Genomic DNA, 20,009 nt, shown 5'->3' on the forward strand with positions numbered 1-20,009 from the left:
ACAGTCCTATCATACCATGTGCCAGTAAGAGGCCCTTCAGGAGGGAAGGTGATTTTATATTCTGAGAAGCAAGGGGTAGGAGAGAAGCTAGGAGCAGGGCTCAGATGGTTTACGGTTAGTCAGATGAAGAGTTCCTGGCATGGAGACAAGCTAGCTGCTGGTATCTTAGTATTGTTTGACACCAGATGCATTTACATTTTTAATATGTCTCAAAGTGCCATTTTCAATTCACTCCTCTATCCCCTCCCTGATATTTGAAATTGGGAAGCATAAAAACTATTGCTGTTACAAAAAAACATACTAAGGTGATTTCAAACTGAGGGTGGTGTTATTGTCTTTTCCACAAGATGGCAGCATAATCAAGTAGTTCTTCCATAGAGAAAGAATTTTAAAGGCATATGTGATATACAATAATTAACAAACAAGTCCTTCAGGAATATGCTTGTTTTAGTTATTTGCAATCAACTAGGGAGCAGGGGCAGAGATAGCCTTCAAAATGGAAGCTGCTGGATTGTATGGAACATTAGTCACAGGGATTGTTCCTAAAAGTCATTGGTTATTCAACATCCTTTTCCTTCTTTTTGAGGAGGGCCCTCAACAGATTCATTTTAGGGATGGGTGGGTATTCCACCATCACTGTTGGAACTGGCAGGACTTCCACCAATGGCATTAGGGTTTCTGCAACTCCCTTTCCTTACAGCTGAGCTGACACTCTCAGTTGTCAATATAGCTCCAGCCATAAAGAGTGGGGCAACTAGATTAAGAAGTTACATGAAAGTAAAACTGAAGTAACAGAGTGGTGAGCCTTTATGTTAAACAAAGATTAATCTAATACTGGGCCAGAATCTTGTCTCATTTACACTAGTGTAAACCCAAAATAACTGTATTAAATTTGATATCAACTGGATTTACACCAGTGTAACTGATAAGAATTTGTCCCTCTTAAGTAATAAAAATATGCAAAAAGAGGAGCTGATAGAACATATACATACAAAATAAAGAGGACAATATTACAAACAACAAAGGGACAATGGAAAGGTCTGTCGTGCTCTCAGGACAATGCCAGTTTTACTGCAATATAATTTGTTTCCAGAACAACCAAATATAAACCACTGAGTGTTTGGGATCCTGTAGTTGCTTTTGAAGGCTCTGTTTACATACCTATACTGGAATAGTCCACAGAACTGGGCTCATAGCAGTTGCATGAGGATTTATTTTTAAAGACATCTGAAGAGATTTTTAGATGGCTGATTTATATGACATGTCATATAGCTTAGGTATCAGCTTCAATTCTTTGCTTTGCTGTGATCCACTTATGCTCCAGTGATGCAAGGGGCCATATAATAGATGAAACTGGTCTCCAGGTCCAGGATATTCCCCTGATGCAGAGGGTTTCCTACTTAGCATAGTCATTCCATCAGTCTGTGCAGTCTCCCTCCCCTATCTCAGCATAGAGACTTGCCAGTTGGGGGAGCACTGTGCATGCTACCTCTATTCTTAATTGACCATGGGCATCAAGGGGTCATGTGCTGCCCTGAGGCTGTGAATTCAGGAGGCACAAAGTGTCTTAAAGCCACCTTTTCTCTTCTCCCTTTCATTCCGCTGTCTAGTGGCGGTGTCTTTTTTGGACCCCTAAACAATTTTAAATGGAGCTGTGGACCCCTTTGGAAATCTTAAGACAGTCTGCAGACCACCCCCTGTTCTATGGTAAAAACAACATTTTGTGGACCCCTTAGACATAGTCTGTGGACTCCAGGTTGAAAACCACAGGAAGTATTGGTTAATTAATATATCTTAAGATAGTTGTTTAATGTATATACTGAACAAAATCAAATCCTTTGATTGTGCCTCCAATGTTAAAAAAAAGAAAAACACACCAAAAACTCAGCTGATTGGAGGCATAAGGTAAATCTACACAGCAAAAATAAAAACCCTGCAGCAGCGAGTCTAACAGCCTGAGTAAACTGACTCAGTCTTGCACTATAGGGTAAAAATAGCAGCACAGATGACTTTTGGGGTCGGGCTGGAGCCCAGGCTCTGAGACCCACCCCTATCACCAGGTTTCAGGGTCCAGGCACCACCCCAAGCCCAAACATCTATACTGCAATTTTTAGCCTCATAGTGTGAGCCCCATGAGCCTGAGACAGATGACCCAGGCTATGAGACTCACTGCCGCAAGTCTTTTTTGCAGTGTAGACTTACTGATAGAGGTCCAGATCTTCAGCTGTGGCCAAGGAATGTTCAGTGCAGCTTGTGGAGGTAGGGGCAGTGGATTGGACTCTAGATGCAAATTAGAGCAGCCTGAAGTCTGCTCCAGTATGCACCAGGTACCAGCAGTCCCAAGGGATCATTATAGCAGCTGGGGATCACGGGTGTACAAGGGAGCATTGGCCACTCCTGTTTCCTGGGCCACATACCCTGTTTCAGCAGCCAGAATGGGGACTGGCATAGGAACTGTTACAGTGTCTACATACAGAATCCTCCTGTAGCTGGTTACGTTGGCTTTTGGGCTGCTCTGGGCTCCTGCAGTGCAAATGTACTGGAGGATCCAGCTCATAATTTTTTCTGAAAATTCTAACCTTGTTTGCATATCATGGCAATAACTGGAGAACATGGTGTTTGAAGTGGAGCAATAAAATAAGACATTCAAAATTACATTTTATTAGATAGTTTGGTAATTTTAAAACAACCATCTTGTAATACAAACACACATATTATGTCTTAAGAGTTAACAGATTATGTGAATTTAGTTTCTTTTTAAGATAAATGCAAAACATTTCTTGGGTAAAGTCTATAAAAAGTGTGAGTGTAGAAACTAACATTTAAAAAAGGAGGCCTGCAGTCCAAACAAAGTGTTCTTCTTCTATTGCATACAAATCAATAGCAGTGTATTTTAATATAGTATTAACTTGCACTGAATCACACTGGAACATTGATGGAAGTCCTTTTGTTATGCACATTGATGGCAAATAGATTCATTATAGTAATTAATCTGGCAAAGAATAGTGAAAAATCCATTCATATGGAACATTAGAAGTATAACCATTAAAAGACTACATTTTCCCAGAGAGATTTGTCATCATGAATAATTGCATTCAATGTGCAGGATATTATTAATATGCAATATTATTTACGTATTTCAAAATATTTATAAGTCTTGAAATAAAAACAAAACCCAATTTCTACCCAACACAAAACATTCATTGAATGCAGATTTAAGATAACACAATATCAAATTTTAATTGTGCCCTTTTTACCTTCTTCTCTTTACCTATGTGACAAAAAAGATTTACCAAAAAGCATTAGTATTTTATTGCTTGATCTGTGCAAAATGGGAAGCCTTTATATAATATCTAATATCACATGCAAAAGAGAAAAAATACAATAAGAACAGTCTAAGAAGCCCTGAGTCAGTAACTTTGTTACAAAGGCCAAAGACAAGAGTGCGCTGAGTTCTTCCTATACATCGGTGACATATTCAAAATACTCCAGTATTTATCGTTTTATACAAAAAAGGGAGGGAATTGTGCAGTTTCTCACATATAACTTACATAGTGCTTCATTCATTTCAACAGAACTTATTTAATACTCAATTTCATTTAAGTCATCATAATCCCCGGATGAATGCTGAGTAATTTCTCCCATTTCTAGAACAGAAAAGAGGGAAGACTATTAACTGTTTTCATATTTCTTTATCATTTTTACGTACACAGAATTGAATTACCATGTTGGACTTTGACCAAGAGACTGGGCTTACATCCATGTGCCATGGGATCTTTACTTACCACAAGCTATCAGGACTCTGGTTTTACATCTCTTCCAAAAAATGGCCCATCCAGCAGTACGGTGGTCCTTAATACCACACTACTGTGGGATTGATTCAATGCTGTCTCAGGAAAAATAGCACTGACTCACTAAAATCACTACCTATAGTACCTAGGTGTCTTAGAAAATTATAAGCAAGTATAAAATTTACCTATACAGGGTCCAGCCTGGAACAGAATATCATCTATAGCAATGTCACTTCTTATTGACACTCCACGAACTGCTTCAACAATAATCTGTAAAAACAACCCATATGGTTTTCATAAATATCACATCTAGAAAAAAGTACACCTTTTTAAAAATGCAAAACCCTGATGCAGGCTATTTTAAGATATAATGCAACCCCAATGCTATTCTAAGAAAAAATATATATACTCAGTAATTAGCATATTTTAATAGACTTCATTCTAATTAGTCCGAGAACTGGGATGCATGGGACACCCAGAAAAGGCCAATCAAATCTCAGAATTTGGTATGGAACTGTTTTGTCCTAAGGATGACTGACAAATAATCAAAAAGAAAAGGAGTACTTGTGGCACCTTAGAGACTAACCAATTTATTTGAGCATGAGCTGAAGTGAGCTGTAGCTCACGAAAGCTCATGCTCAAATAAATTGGTTAGTCTCTAAGGTGCCACAAGTACTCCTTTTCTTTTTGCAAATACAGACTAACACGGCTGTTACTCTGAAACCTGACAAATAATCAGTTAGTTTTCGTGATGTAATGTTTCTGTTGTTTTTTCATTGCCTGAGTGTCGTCCTTATCACCCGGGTAAGTTATGAGGGCATAATTTTGTGATAAATCAGCAAGTTGTTCCTCTTACTCCTGCAGTTGAATTTAGCTCTTAATAAAAAGCAATTTTTTTCTAATTAATCTCTAGACATTTAAGACAAAATGAACCTATCAGTATATGTTTTCTATTAATGGTTAATGCATTTTGGGGCCACTCTTGTGCCAATAGATATTAGAAATTTTACCACTGACTTTAATAGGACCAGACACAGGTTCTTATTGTACACACCAGAGTTAAAATCCTGGCCTCGTTGAGGTCAATTGCAAAGCTCCCATTGACTTCAACAGGGCCAAGATTTCACTGCAGAATCACTGAGGCACAGCCACAAGAGGAAACACAGCAAAAGGATGCATTTGTGCATTGTTACAAATGTTTTTGATAACAAATAAAAAATTATTTGATGATTAAATTCTAAGTGTATGAGGAACTTTTTTAATAAACCAAATATAAGCTCTGATACCCTTCGGTAGCCAAATTCTTCTAAGCAGCCTATCAACAGAGAATTCTTGTCAGCAGAAGTATGCATTCTCCCTGATAAAAAGCAATTGTCTCTATTCTGGATAGTTTACAAATTGAATTAAACATTGTGAAGGAATACAAGATGGGCATATTTTGTTTGGTTGTGTGTGTGCATCTGTTTGTTTCATTTACACAAGGGCCAAGATGCAGCAATTCTGGTGAAAGCCAGGAGGTCCTGAATAGTTAGAGAGAGTGATAGGATGGTCTATTTTTCACCCAAGTTACATAATTTTAGAGGTCCCTCTAATAAGGCCGTTGGTTAAGGAGTATGGAATAACTGAATCTTAAGATGCATTGCCAGGTGAGGTCACAAAATAGATGACCAATGGTCGGACAGATGAAATTGGCAACTATGGGATGTGCTCTGAGACCAGTAGAATGTGCATCTTAACCAAGAGAGATGCATCATTAATGATTCCAAATTTCAATGAATTGAGAGTTTATTGATCTATAGTGACATTGAAAGAGAAATGTAAAACCAGTTGTGGAGAAGAAATACAAGCAAAGATGTACAGATATATTAAAAAGGGACTGAAAGACTTTCCTCCCGTAAGATTTTTATGTGCGTATCTATGCAATCAAAGTATTTGGGTCAATAAGGGTCTAAGTCATTTTTGTTATCGTCTTTTGTAAGCCAACATACAATTAGATTTAATAGTAATTCATAGTAAAATATTCCAAGTATCACAACCTTGGGTATTACATCATCTTCCACCTGGTTCATTTCCTGTTATAACTTGCATCAGTGCATTTCTAACCTTCATATCTGGATATTCAGAATTGGGGTTTGGTTCAAATACATCTCTAAATTTAATGTCAGTGGGGCCCAGACTTTCATAATTATGCACACACTTGCATGGCTCACTTGCATATGCAATGTAACTGCATAAGCAAATGACCAGTTAGACTTGCACAATCAATTAATGTAATTACATTGGCAATCGTGGTAATCTTGGCTTCAAAAAAGGCATGCAAATATGCCTGCAATGGAAAACGTGCAGTTCAGAAAATCTAGATCTATCAAGAATGAACATTATTAGGGTCCAGTCCCGTGAGGTGCTGAGGGTCCTCAAATTCCACTGAAATTAACCTGGAGTTTAGGGCAGATGGAACCTCTCAGGACTTGGCCCCTCATTGGCAGTTACAACCTCAGCTCAAACATTTATGAGCTTGAGATAAAAATGAGATCTAGAAGACAGAGCTAAGACCACTAGCAAGAAAGGGTGGAACAATATCATTTAAATTAATATATACAAAAATGGACATGATCAGTAATATAAATTGAGATGTTCACATTTGCAACCCACTTATGACTGTATCTGGTATATTCCCTCCCTCTTATAAATTGGGAGAAGTTTTCCAGTATTTCATCTTGCTCAAATGAAATGCCACACGCAGCACCAGTCAGTGATCCTGAACAAGAAGCATCTCAACACTTTCTCTGTCATGAACAGAAGAGGACACAAGCTCTGAATAGCATCATGGATTTGATTTCCTCCTTCCTATAAAATGTCCAGGTCTCATTGAAACCCCACCTATGGCAGTTTTTAATTCTGACTTCAAATGGAGCTCATTCTCTGAGCTAAAAAATAAATCCCAGAAAACAGTGCAATTTAATCTTCCATGTGGCTCAGTCTTTTGCTTACCTGATGGTATTTATCACATTCATATTCTATCAGTCCCCTTAGCCATGTGATGCTCTGTTCACCTCTCCTTCTCCATAAGAGGGTTTCTTCACTATCACCTTCCTTTTTCACATAAACATTTAACAATCCAGTTCCAGCTCCGTGCATGTGATAGAAAAATGTCAAGCACTGCTTTCCGGAGATCCCTCTTAGTGACCTTGAAGTCAGACGCGCTTTCTGTCCATAGATCATATTGGATGCCTCTATGTACATGTAGTATCCTTAAAAAGATACAAGACCAAATATTAGTAAAATAAAATGGTTCTTTCCCTCAGTATGTTCAATAATAAGCCTGTGTGTGAAACCTGTTTGATAAATGCTTGCTCTTGCTCACAATACAGTTCAGAAATGGATGACTCTGTGTTAGTTATATAGTAAAGCAGAGTATATGAATGATTAATGAAAAATATTTTAAATTAATATATACTAAATGAAAAAAAATGTGTACAAAGAAATAAGATACCATGAATGGTGATAAAGGGGTAACGTTGGAAATAATAAAGGCCTGAAGTAGGTGAATAAATGTTATGGAAAGGTTGCATATTTTTAAAATATACACTGTTTTAAATTTTTGCTTATGCAGTGGAGTCGTACCGGTGGAACTGAGTGGAGATTTTTTACCCCAGTGTATAGTACTTGAGTATAGTAAAGAATACTGATTTAGATCAAAGGTGCAACCTCTAATAATTCAAATAAAGCCATGAATTTAACATAAATAGAGATTTAATTATGTTAATATATGGACCAAATTCTGCCTTCAGAATGAACAGGAATGTCTCTGACTGCAACTGTTCTTAACGCAGGGGTATGGCATGAGAGAGGCAGAATTTCACTGATCTGAGAGTTTATTGATCTCCTGGAGTACAATGGGAGTTGTGTACATGCATCAGAGGTCAAAATTTGGCCCTATATTTAGAATTGGTGCTTTTGATAAATCAAAGGAATAAAAATAAGTCTTTGCCACGGAAGACATCAATCATGTGTCTGTTTCAATTAACAAGATGTGAAGATACAAGTCAAGAGAACTGATTAGCCAGAGTGCATAAAGGGTTATGCTCTGAAGTCTGAATTGTGGGAAAATTGGTTATTAATCGGCAAAAGACAAATAATTTTTCCTCTGAGGGTCATCACACAGCTATTTCAAGCTGGAGCATACTGATATATCAGAATACTGGGAAGCATCCCAATGTCCCATCTGTTATACATGGCAACTGTTTTGCATGTTGCGGCACATACTCCACCAGTAACTGGTAAGTTAAAATTTTGCAGCAGCTGTTCCTGCGGTCCCACTGCTCCCTTCTTGTCATGTTGGCGAGGAAAAGCTGCCCTTCCACCCCTCTGAATAACAGAGTTTACAACACTCTTGGGGCAACAGGGAATTCTTAAGGATCAGTGAGACAAGAGGAGAGCAGAGAATGGCAGGAACAGCTGGTAGATGCTCTGAATGTCTTTGATGATATTCAGAGTCATTATCTAAAATCATTCTGAAGAGGTCCTCTGTGGCCAAGGTTATTTTTTTGGTGGTGAGTAGCAGCAGGAGAGTGAAGGAGAGAAGATGTGCAGGGGGTGGAAGCATAGAAGAATATCTACAGCTGCAGATCTTCAAACAAAAGCGCACTCCCTGTAATCTGTCAGAGGAAATTCCCAGGGCTATTGTGGCTATTATACAGAACTGAATGCATGCTGGTTATAGAGATTTTAACTACTGTTTTGCTTAAAAATTATTCTTGAAGTAAAAATCCAAACTCAGAACTATGTCATTAGCGTAAGCTAATAACACAATTGTTTTGAGAGCCAAATCAAGTTATAAACTAGCTGGAATGACTAGATCAGATCTAGATTTCATTATCCCATGTTTGTAAAGTTCCCAGTATACTTGGGTGAGCTAAATAAGTGAAATAATTATCATCATTTTGAAAAATATTTTTGTGTGACAGCATTAAGACTGAAAGACCAAAATTACTCTTTTTCAGCACCTTTGAAAATCAGGACACCATCCTCTTGGCTGTCTCAATGGTTAGTGGTCTGTACAATCAGACAATAGATTTCTGCTCTGAAGAGAGCACACTAATTTCCTAGGGTGGGGAATCTCTCTACAATGTCTCCTTCAGCAAGCAGATGGGCTTCAGTCTTGAGAAATATGGGGCCTGGAATATCTACTAGAAAGGGGATAACAGAGGATACTATGTAGAAAATCCTGCTGGGGGAGAAACAGTAAACAAACCTGTGCCCTGCATTTCTTTATGACAGTGGTTTTCAACCTGCGATCTGCGGACCCTTGGGGAGTCCACAGACTATGTCTAAGATTTCCAAAATGTCCACACCTCCACTCAAAATTTGTAGGGGTCCACAAATGAAAAAAAGGTTGAAAACCACTGCTTTATGATAGTACAGCCTGGTTATGAACCAAAACAAAGCTGGCAAAGCTGATTTAGCAGAGTCCTTTTAGATTACTGTATATAGAAAAGGAAGGCTGTGCCAGACAGTACAGGGATCGTCTACACATGCCTATTCAGGTATCAAAACCACATTTTAAAAAATATTCAGTCAAATGGATTTAAAAAACACTTGGAAAAATATTTATCCTGACTTTCTGGCTGGATTCAAGCAAATCTAGTTTATGCAAAAGAAGTGGGTGTTAAAGATGGCAAAGACCTACTGGTATTAGGTCATCTAGTTCATAGCCTGCCAGAGTAGGATTGTTTCCTATGCTACATTTTCTAGCATTTTTCCCAATTTTAAATGGACCAAGCAATAAGGCTTCCATCATTTCCTTTTGGAGACTATTTCACAGTATCGAAGACGTAATCATTAAGACAGTTTTTCCGGTTATTCAGCCAAAATGTTTCCTTTGCATAATTTAACCATAACAACTGCATCAAATATGCTCAAATTTGTAACTGATTTGTTTGCTTCCATTTTTCATTTCTAATATCATAGCAGGAGTTTGATCAGAGCTTTGGCATTCCTGAAATGTATTAATACTTCTGCCTACATGTAGCACTGGCTAGCATTGGCTGTGGGAGAACATAATTGCTTTGAAGACTGAAAACTACAAGTGAGGTTAAAACTCTTCCATGTATATTCTCAGTTCAATGCCCAGGGCTTTGGCCATGTAGTCCACATTGACATGAAGGGAAATTGTGTAGCTGAAGCTCTGTAAACAGTCAAGAATATTCTCCTCCTCCATTAGCATCTCTTTCCTTTCCTGCATTAATACAGAATTTTTCAATCCTGCCCAGGATGTAGCTACTGGAGGGGCTTTATTAAGAAGTGTAAACGTGATGTTCTGCGGAGTATACATCTCTTCTATGCACAAATATCCCTCTCGATAGAGTGTGATTAGAGACAAGGCAAGGCTCTTATTATTTTGTTAACTAGAAACAAAATAGTTTTGCAGGTGCTCTTGAATGCAGCTGCGTAAGACTCCACATACTCAATTGAAACAACTATGTTTAAAAATGTTAGCATGGTTTAAATTCAGCTGTACACAGACTGAGTTAAAACACTATTTGGCAAGACACTTTGGACAAGGCCAAGCTGTGTTATAATCAGGCTTAAAATATGTTCATCACAGCTATCAGAATTGTTATAATTCAGCTCACCTACTGAGTTTAAGCTTTATTGCGTGAATTTCAGCCCTGTGCAAGAGGCCCAACAGAAGGCACCACTTAAATCCTTTTACGTCTGCTAAAGTATTCTGAGAGTTTAAGCAGTTATGAGCTGGGTGAAACCTTGTATAAGGGTTGAACTCATCCTTCAATTGATATATCTGTAAGCAAAAGCCCCACCAAAGACAAAAGATATGCGTGAACCTGCCCAGGAGTTTTTGGCTGAGGCAGGGGTGAGAAAAGTTTTTGGCCCAAGGGCCACATCTGGGTGGGGAAACTGTATGCAGGGCCATGAATGTAGGGCTGGGGCAGGGTGCAGGAGGAAGTGTGAGGTGTGGGAGGGGGTGCGGTGTGCAGGAAGGGGCTCAGGGCAAGGGGTTGGGGTGCGGCAGGGGGCTCAAGGCTCCGACCTGGCACTGTTTACCTCGAGTGGCTCCAGGTGGCAGCAGCGTGCAGTGGGGCTAAGGCAGGCTCCCTGCCTGCCCTGACCCCACGCCACTCCCAACAGCATGTCTGGCAGTGGCTTCTGGGGGTGAGGTGGGGCAGCCCTTGCCTGTGGGTACCATCCCCGAAGCACCCATGGCCGGGAATGGGGAACCGCGGTCAAGTGGGAGCTGCACGGGGCGGTGCCTACAGGTGAGGGCAGCGCACAGAGCCCTCTGCCCCCCTGCAGCCCCCCAGGGGCCACAGGGATGTGGTGCCAGCCACTGCTGGGAGCGGCGCGGGGCCAGGATAGGTAGGGAGCCTGCCTTAGCCCCGCTCTTGCCATGGGCCTGGCAGTCCCATGGGCTAGATTGAAAGCCCTGACGGGCTGGATCCGGCCCACAGGCCATAGTTTGCCCTCCCCTGGGCTGAGGGAAGTGTGTGTGTGCACACATGTATAGAAATTATATAGAAACTGAGGTCAGACAAGAACAGAGCTGCTGGAAGGAGCAACTGAAAGCACAAGGCTGACCCTGGAATAAACCTCAGAAGAGGATTTGGGATCAGGGGTGCAAGCTAAAGAGCCCTCTTAATGCTGTGAGTGAAAGAAGCTGTGTCCTGCTATTTGGTTCCCTCTGTGGTTCAGGGACACAGAACTTTTCACTTTCTTTGTGAATAAACAAAGCTGCATCAAACAAATACCTATCATCAATTTCCACTCCCAACTAGAACGCCCACAGGGCCCAAACTTTGATGAGTTGCTTAGCTCAAAAAGGGGCCACACAGTACATAGGCCTTAGGCTGGCCTTCTGCACAGTGATGAATTTAATCCATTATGCTGCAGTCAGTAGAATTACTTCGAAAGACTTACACTGGTATAAAGTGAGCCATAACCCATACTATATTAAAGCAGCCGGGTGACAGCACGCACATGAAATGTCCTGCTAATTAGGTTGCTCCTTGGTGAATTGATGTAAGAGGCAATGTGAGGTGGAATTCTCTTCTTCAGGACAAGCAAGCTTTAGCTTAGACACAAGGTGAACTGTTTTATAATTTAGGTCTGGTCCCATAATCTTTTTCATGTTTTTGTGAATCCTTGAATATTTTAAAAACTAAACAGGACACCATGAGTCCACTCTCTCTTCTTTGAACTTACTTCTGTTTAATTAACAAGCTAGTTAAGGGCAAAAATTCTAGTGCCTGCATCTTTGTTCTCTGAGGTAAACAGCTATTCTGTGTATTTTGTAAACACCTGAAAGGCATCCTTCAGACCAAGGGAGAGACAATATATTGGAAAGTTTTATACTACAAATTTTCTGTGACTCATGGAAAATACTAATATGCATCCTGTTTAATACAGCCAATTAGTTATCTCATTGTTTTGGGTGGAGAACATGCAGTAACCATTTAGGTTGGTCCTTTTAGTCTCTTGTTTTAGTCTTCTGAAATCTAGGAGGGTAGAATCCTTCAAATTTTGGAAGTATAAAGAAGGAAACAAAAACATTTCAGATGAAAACAGAGTTGCCAGCCATGGAGGATGGGCTTGTTGGGGCTGAAATTTCCCCTCTCCCAGGGCAATTGGGGGTCAAGAGATACAGAACAGCCCCCTTGATTCCCCAGGCCCAACTATCTATAGCGTATCTTTTTGTTCCTCATCTCTTCTCTCTTCCTTGAAGCAAGGAGTTCATCCAAAAGGGCTGAGCGCCCACCCCTTTATCTTGCCTCTTTCTCCCCTGTGGAGGCCTCACAGAATCTACTGCAGATCTGTAGTGACTGTGGACTTGGGTCAGAGTCTGGGCTTAGTGTGAAGTATAGACATACCCTGTAACTCCTACGTAGCTGCTATATCTTCAGAATCTGTGAAACTAGTGCTAAGCCTGCTGTGTAGGGATAAGGGGCTCCTTTCTCTACATAAGACAGGGCCAGGATTTGGCATTTACAGTGAAATTCTTCCTTTGTCTGCACATATGACACATATCACTGAAATCAGCATAGCCCTGGCATACACAGACAAATTCTAAATTTGTCACTTAGCTTTTACAGCTTTCAGTCAAACCCTAGATCAAATAGTCAGCTTGCCTAAGGCGGCATAGCTCTACTGAAGTAATATAAAATAGCTGTTTTGAAATCAATAGAGATATGCTGATTTACAGCAGCTGAGATTTTCCACCTTCTATGTATATCCAAAGCCTGTTGCTGAAAGAAGAAAATAAATTAATAGAAAAAAATGAAAAGTAAAACCTACTTTATTTGCAGTTTGAAACCACTAGGTTTTGTCTTTCATTTGTGTTTCTATATGTGAACATTTATTATCGTAACTAGAAAGTATGTGTAATACTGACAGACCGGAAAGCCGAGCTCTGTTTAGCCACAGAGAATTTAGAGCACAGACAGCGATAGTTTACACTGCCCCATCCATGTGCCCAAACACTGTTCTGAAGGACTACCGCAAGACGGGGAGGGTCCGTTTCTGCATTTCCATTCAATCACTGATCTCTCTATTATGAACTCCAACCAACAAAGGTGGGAACTCTTATGCTATTTGTGATGTGAACACCTTTTGCCTCTGACGGCCAACTCATTTCACACAATCCAAATAAAGATGAGAAAGAGAATAGGAAACAGAGCCTATCATCTGATCCTTCAGTCCCATGGTTGACACTGTCAAAGTTGCATCAGTCTCTATATTATAAAATCTTATGTTGAGAGATTTGAAAATACTTTGTATCATTCGCTTAAAATTAATTTCCTTTTAAGCTAAAGTCTGCAGTAACATCCCACCCCAGCACAGAGAACAGGCAAATCAAAAAGGTAATCTCTCAATGAGCACGCATTAGCTATCATTAATGGAATATATGCAAGAACATCCAGAGAAAGATAGACACCTGAGTTCAAAAATGAAGGGAAACACTATGCTCATCACATGATGTTAGAAGCACCCTTGACTAAGCTGTGTTAAAAGTGGCAATGACGGCTGCCCTAAAGCAGGCTGTATGTTCAAGAATGAGGAAAGATGCTATCTAGCCCCATGTAATTCAGAGTAAAAGAGGAAAACCAACAAGTAAAGAAGCGGCTCAGAAAGAAGAGGCTGATACTGCATTACTCTGCACTAAATTCCAAGGGGTCACTTACCAGCAATATCTCAGATGCTGTAAGTGCACCCATATGCTATCCATGTCTCCCACTTTCACTATTATAGGGTTTCATTTGACTTTACCTTCAAATTTGAAATGCAATTAAGCTGCAGCAATCATCATCACACATATTTATAAAGGGATGAGGGCTGTTAGCAAAAGGTACTTGATTTGTAAGAATAAGTCAGATGATGAGTGAAATTAAAAATAATTTGCCTACCACTGAGAAGTCTCTATGTGTATTTTTCACTACTACATTATAGGGTTGGAAGTACCATTTATATTTTCTGAATAGTTGGTAAATTCTCTATTCCCTATGTAATTATTCCCACTAAAATAAAATGTAACCACTGTTATACTAACACACAACCCCAAATTCTGTAGAGATAAAAAGAAATAAATCTCTACAGTACGTTTCCTTTATGGAAAACAGTGAATCTCTTTTTAAGAACAGCTACAATTACCCAGACACACTTGGTGAAAACATTTCATCTACCAGTTGAATGCTATAGGCAGGCACATGACACAGATTAAAACACTATCTTCCCAGACATATATTCATAGTAGCATCTTTCAGATAAGCTAACAGATTTCTTGCTTGTTTGTTTTTTCAGATTTTTGTTTTCAATAACTATTTTGGATATGAAAAGGAGGATTTGTGGCACCTTAGAGACCAACAAATTTATTTGAGCATAAGCTTTCGTGAGCTACAGTTGACAAGAACGTGTGAGGAACAGTGCGGGGGGGGGGGGGGGGAAACATGGGGAAATGGAATTAATTTGCAAACTGGATACAATTAACTTAGGCTTGAATAAAGACTGGGAGTGGATGTGTCATTACACAAAGTAAAACTGTTTCCCCATGTTTATTCCCCCCCACCATTCCTCATACTTTCTTGTCAACTGCTGGAAATGGCCCACCTTGATTATCACTACAAAAGGTTCCCACCCCCACCCCCGGCTCTCCTGCTGGTAATAGCTCACCTTACCTGATCACTCTCGTTACAGTGTGTATGGTAACATCCATTGTTTCATGTTCTCTGTGTATATAAATCTCCCCACTGTATTTTCCACTGCATGCATCCGATGAAGTGAGCTGTAGCTCACGAAAGCTTATGCGCAAATAAATTCGTTAGTCTCTAAGGTGCCACAAGTACTCCTTTTCTTTTTCGGATACAGACTAACACTGTTGCTACTCTGAAACCTGTTATTTGGATATGAAGGGTAAAAACCTTTTTACTTTGCTCTAGAATATCACTTCAAAGGACATTCATTTAACTGTCACTCTGCTCTGAAAATTCAATGTGACCCTTAACTCACCTACCCCAGTAGTGTGGTCTCCTTTTGGTCCAGTGTATGAAGTGGGAGTTTGACCCCTTCTCCTATGCCAACTGCTTCGGTTTCTTCTCTCCTGGGTAAATGCACACTCATCCTTTTCAAAAGTACATTCTCCAGGAAAAGATGACCACATCTCTGCAGTGAAAGAACAGAGTTACGTCTAAAAACGTATGGTTGGATACATTACTTATATAATCTATTTTATCCATCCATTTACAATGTCTCTTTATGCATAGAGATATTTATGACAGGTTATACACACAGTGTAGGAGAGATGGGTCCAAATTGGAACACTAGATAAAGCCCCCATTTTCACAACTTTAGATCCCATTCTGGATCTGAATTTCACAATTTGGACCCTTCTCATATTCTTTTAAACAACCCTGCTGTTCACCTGATAGGTCATCCGCTTGCTGTGACCCTGATCCTGCAATGGGATCTGCTAGTGTAGGCCCTTCTACCAGTGTGACAACCCAATGAGCTTAATGGGCTCTGGGCATACATAAGGGACTGCACTAATAGATCCTACCATAGGATCAGGGCCTATGTTAACTGAAGTCAAATGGAGAAGATTTAGCCTGCTCAGCCCACAGTACAGGATTCTGTGTTTCCTTTATTTCAGCTGATAATATCACAACAACATGCATTCCCTGAACTACTTTAGCTGTTTGGAATATCATTACATGATGCAGAAGAAATAGACAACCCAGAATTCAGATCCTGGCAGGAATGTAAAGGAGGAACTGCATTTCAGCTATTCTGTTTTAATTTTTTAATTCATGAATATTTTAAACTTGCTTTTACCCTAGACTCTCCCTTTATTCTTCAACCGCTCTGGCCTGTTGGGACATTGTAGACCTTTTTGCTTGTATCACCCATGAGTCCCAACATGTGAGGTAAGTAATCCATATAGGAATATCAGTTTAAGTATGTAAAGAGCATGGTAGTGTCTGTGAAAATTCTGTTTAAACTACAGTATAAGAAACATGTATTTAGTCATATACTGATTGAATTTTACTGCTCCTTCTCCAAGCCACTTTTCCCCTTTTTATTCAGCCTGCAGTGGTGGGAAATGGGAGTATTGCATATCCACTCCTAGCCTCTCCAAACTGCCCCTTATATCCTAATCAAAATAGCTCAGGATTAAAGGAAAATCATCATAAATACTAGTACAAAGGTTGATTCTGATTTTTATTATAAAGCAGACTTTTAGGACCAAATTTAGCTCTGTATTAAGCACATACACCACCCACTGGAGACAATGGAGTTAATCAGGATTTACTCTGATGCCAAAATTTGGCCCTCACAGTAGATCACTGAAGCAATGCTGCTTTCACTGCTTGACTGACACCCACGAACACCAGTGTTACAGCTAGCTATGGAATGAGAATTTGATATAATTCTGTTAGGAAAATGGACACATAAGAAGGCTTTTTATAGCAAGGGCTGAGATTGGACAGTGGTTGTAGCAGAACAAAAACCTAGCAGAGATTTCAAATGCACATTGTCTTACCAGTGGTTTGGCAGCTTCCCAAGCTCACGGATATGTCATCAAGTGCCACCAGCCCACAGTCCCAAAAGCTTTTGCACCAGCTCAAAAACACCACCTGCAATTTATGAAGAACATGGGTCTCAGGTGTTTTTAGTGAAACCTGGCGTTGTAAGCAGTCCTGAAATTTTATACTTTTCTTGGTGTATTAATAATTTTAAATTTTTTAAGTGTTGAAGGGATTGATTAAAAATTTTTCTCCAATAATTTTTGTCATGTCAGTTTAAATTAACTGGTTTTTAGACATTAAAAATATGTCAGTTCCAATAGAATAACCTTTCTCCATTTAATTTTTTTAAAGCTAATGATATCTATCTAAAAAATAGATTCCATTAATATAAGTTCTCTCCACGTACAGTTATTTTATTAGGGCACACATCTTTATCAATATAGGAGAAAGAAAATCTCTAAACTTAGATCTCACTTCATTAAATTTCCTCTGGAAAAAAAATAGCACAATTTTAGATTGTTTTCTATTAAACTAAAAGAAATTTTTCACCCCAAGAATGGTTAGAGTTGAATCAAAATATGGCAAACAGGCATATTATAGGTTTGGCAAGATCTGTGTTATGCTACAATTTCTGAAAATGAGAAAATATAATATAGCCAAGAACAGAAGGTTCCCATGATTACATTCAACTCTGAAACTGAAAAATTACATACTGTATTCTGGTTTTACAGTCTAATAAACTCTAGCATGTAGTTTGGTTTCATGCAAACCACAATATTATAGTGACTGTACATATCACTCTAGAGCACTGGGATTTTGAGTTTTCCGGATAGTGTACACAATGCTCTGGTGCATTTAGCCAGCAATGCAAGGGCAGAAGCAGGCCTCAATGCAGGGAAACTGGTGTTTCCAGAAGGTTGCTGTAGAGCAGGCGCAGAAGGGGACTTCACGTCCCTCTGAATGGACTCTCCACTTACTTCTCATAGGCTAGTGCAGAGGTGCGGGTTAGATGGGGAAAGAGGTATGACTAGTTGGTCTATAATTACATAAATCCAATGATCACAAACCATCAACTAAGAGGGGTTGCAGCTCTTATTACAATAACTCAGGGACCATAATAGCAGCCGTGGAGGTACTGACTGGCAGCTTCACACCATGCCTGTGCATTGCGAGGATGGATACAATCCTTCCCAATTCCTGCATATCAGTAGATCCCATGCACAGTGCCTGTTTAGTTGTGTAACAAGTTTCAAACATTAAAGCGACATTTTCTCCTAAAGAGAAACAGGATTCTGGGGGAATATCCTGAATGCTGCTGCAATACATTAACATTCCATTACTGTAATGGATGTACTTGGTACAGTCAACAACTTAGAAACTGCCTTTGTATTGTATTACGCCAGAGGGACTCCTCAGATGAAAATGTTTTAGTGCACACTCTTTCATACTACGAATCATCCTAGACTATCAGGGCTGGAAGGGACCGCAGGAGGCCATCTAGTCCAACCCCCTGCTCAAAGCAGGGCCAATCCCCCATTTTTGCCCTGATCCCTAAATGGCCCCCTCAAGGATTGAACTCACAACCCTGGGTTTAGCAGGCCAATGCTCAAACCACTAAGCTATCCCTCCCCCCGACAGTCCACATTGCTAGGGTCTAAAACTCTTCTCTTACTTTTTTATTTATAGTCTTGAAAATATAAACTGCTGCATGGGATTTTCTGTTAGTCTTTGCAGCTTGTTCCAGGGCCAACTAAAGTCGCTCTCACACACCCATCACAGCAGCAAGCACAGAGCCACTAACTTCTCCTGACCACCAGGGGCTGCTGTGGTGTCAGCACTGAGGCAGGGAGATTTCTCCTCCACTCTCAAATCTGCAGGTGCGTGGCTAGAATGCTGCCAGTGTGTGGGGAGGAGATGGCAGCTGCTGGGATGGAGTGAAGAGAATGGAATGGGCGACAAAATGGGCGAAGCAGGCTGGGAGGGACAGTGTACTGCTATGTCTTTGCTCTCTGCACAACATGGATCAAAAGGGAAAAGCTTGGGGGGGGGCAGAATAAGAGAATGGGGGATCGGGACAACAGGCATGGGGAACCAGGGTTCCTTTTGAGACCTTTAGCCCCATTCTACACCTCCTCCCCTCCTCTCTCACAGAGTTGCGCCTTGCACCCATGCGGAGCGTTCCAGTGAGAATGTTGCTTGAGGACAGTACAAAATGGCACTGGCATGATTGGCAAGAATAAAGCCATTGGGAATTTAAAAAAAAAAAAAAGTTATGGATGCACTAGGGATGTAAAATGTTAACAGATTAACCGATAAGCATGAGTCTTATAGGTAAGGTAGTCTGGTTAACGTTTCAACTCCACTGCAGGATCCTGGCTGCCGCGCTCCCTCCCACCCCCGCCCAGGGTCCCAGCTGCTGGCCCCAGGTCCCAGCTGCCGGCCCCAGGTCCCAGCTGCCAGCCACGCCCCCAAGATCCTGTCTGCTGCCCCGTGCCCAAGATCCTGGCTGCCGACCCCAGGCTCAGGGCCGGCAGCAGAGTCCCCGGTGTGGGGCTGGCAGCGAGCAGAGTTCCCAGGCGCGGGGTGGGAGGAGAGCCCTGGGCACTCAGGGTGGCAGCCGGGACCCCAGGTGCACAGGGCAGCAGTGGAGCCTAATGGTTAAACTTTTAATGAGTACCATTTTAATAGTTTAAACATTTACTTTTTTTAAAACGCTATGGGATGGCCACCAGAAAAGGCCCAGGTATGCTTCAAAAATAAAGACATACCGTCCTGAGTTTATAGAAGTGAAACTGCTCCATAAAATGGGATTCTCTACAAACGAGATCATATTACTATGCAGCCTGAGGTTGAAAATGCTAAGCATACTCCATAGTGTCCATCTGGGTACCGAGAAGTATAAGAGGAGTCCAAGACATCCTATTTTGGCCAGGCATGAATTCTGCCATGAAAAATAAGGTATTCAAGTATGTAATCTGCAATCAATACAGCAAACAGAACGCAAAGAACCACTGAAACCATGTGAGATTCCTGATTGCCCTCGGATCAAGGTTGGTGCAGATCCGTTTGAATTAATCAAGAAAATACAAAGCTTATTTCCTGTGCGTATTGCTGCAAAGCAGTAGATGGGCAAATAATAAAAATTGTGTATCTGACTAACAAAAGTAATTTGCTGCCATCATTT

General features: G+C 40.4%; 1 protein-coding gene across 2 annotated transcripts in view; it reads right to left on the minus strand.

Moving 5' to 3' along the window:
- Positions 1–2,695: 2,695 nt before the first annotated feature.
- MAMDC2 (MAM domain containing 2) overlaps positions 2,696–20,009 on the minus strand; it is a 100,832-nt gene continuing 83,518 nt past the window's right edge. The window contains exons 10-14 of one of the 2 annotated variants that reach the window (XM_073345169.1): positions 16,840–16,933; positions 15,309–15,461; positions 6,783–7,042; positions 3,977–4,061; positions 2,696–3,647 (exon numbers count right to left, since the gene is read on the minus strand). In XM_073345169.1, the coding sequence (XP_073201270.1) occupies positions 3,583–3,647; positions 3,977–4,061; positions 6,783–7,042; positions 15,309–15,461; positions 16,840–16,933 (657 nt within the window). In that variant the 3' untranslated portion in view covers positions 2,696–3,582. Of the gene's footprint in view, positions 3,648–3,976; positions 4,062–6,782; positions 7,043–15,308; positions 15,462–16,839; positions 16,934–20,009 lie in introns of those variants that run through there. The other variant, XM_073345170.1, reaches the window with a different exon arrangement.

Source organism: Lepidochelys kempii, chromosome 5, assembly GCF_965140285.1.
Source record: "Lepidochelys kempii isolate rLepKem1 chromosome 5, rLepKem1.hap1, whole genome shotgun sequence".
In the NCBI taxonomy this organism is placed as follows: Eukaryota; Metazoa; Chordata; order Testudines; family Cheloniidae; genus Lepidochelys; species Lepidochelys kempii.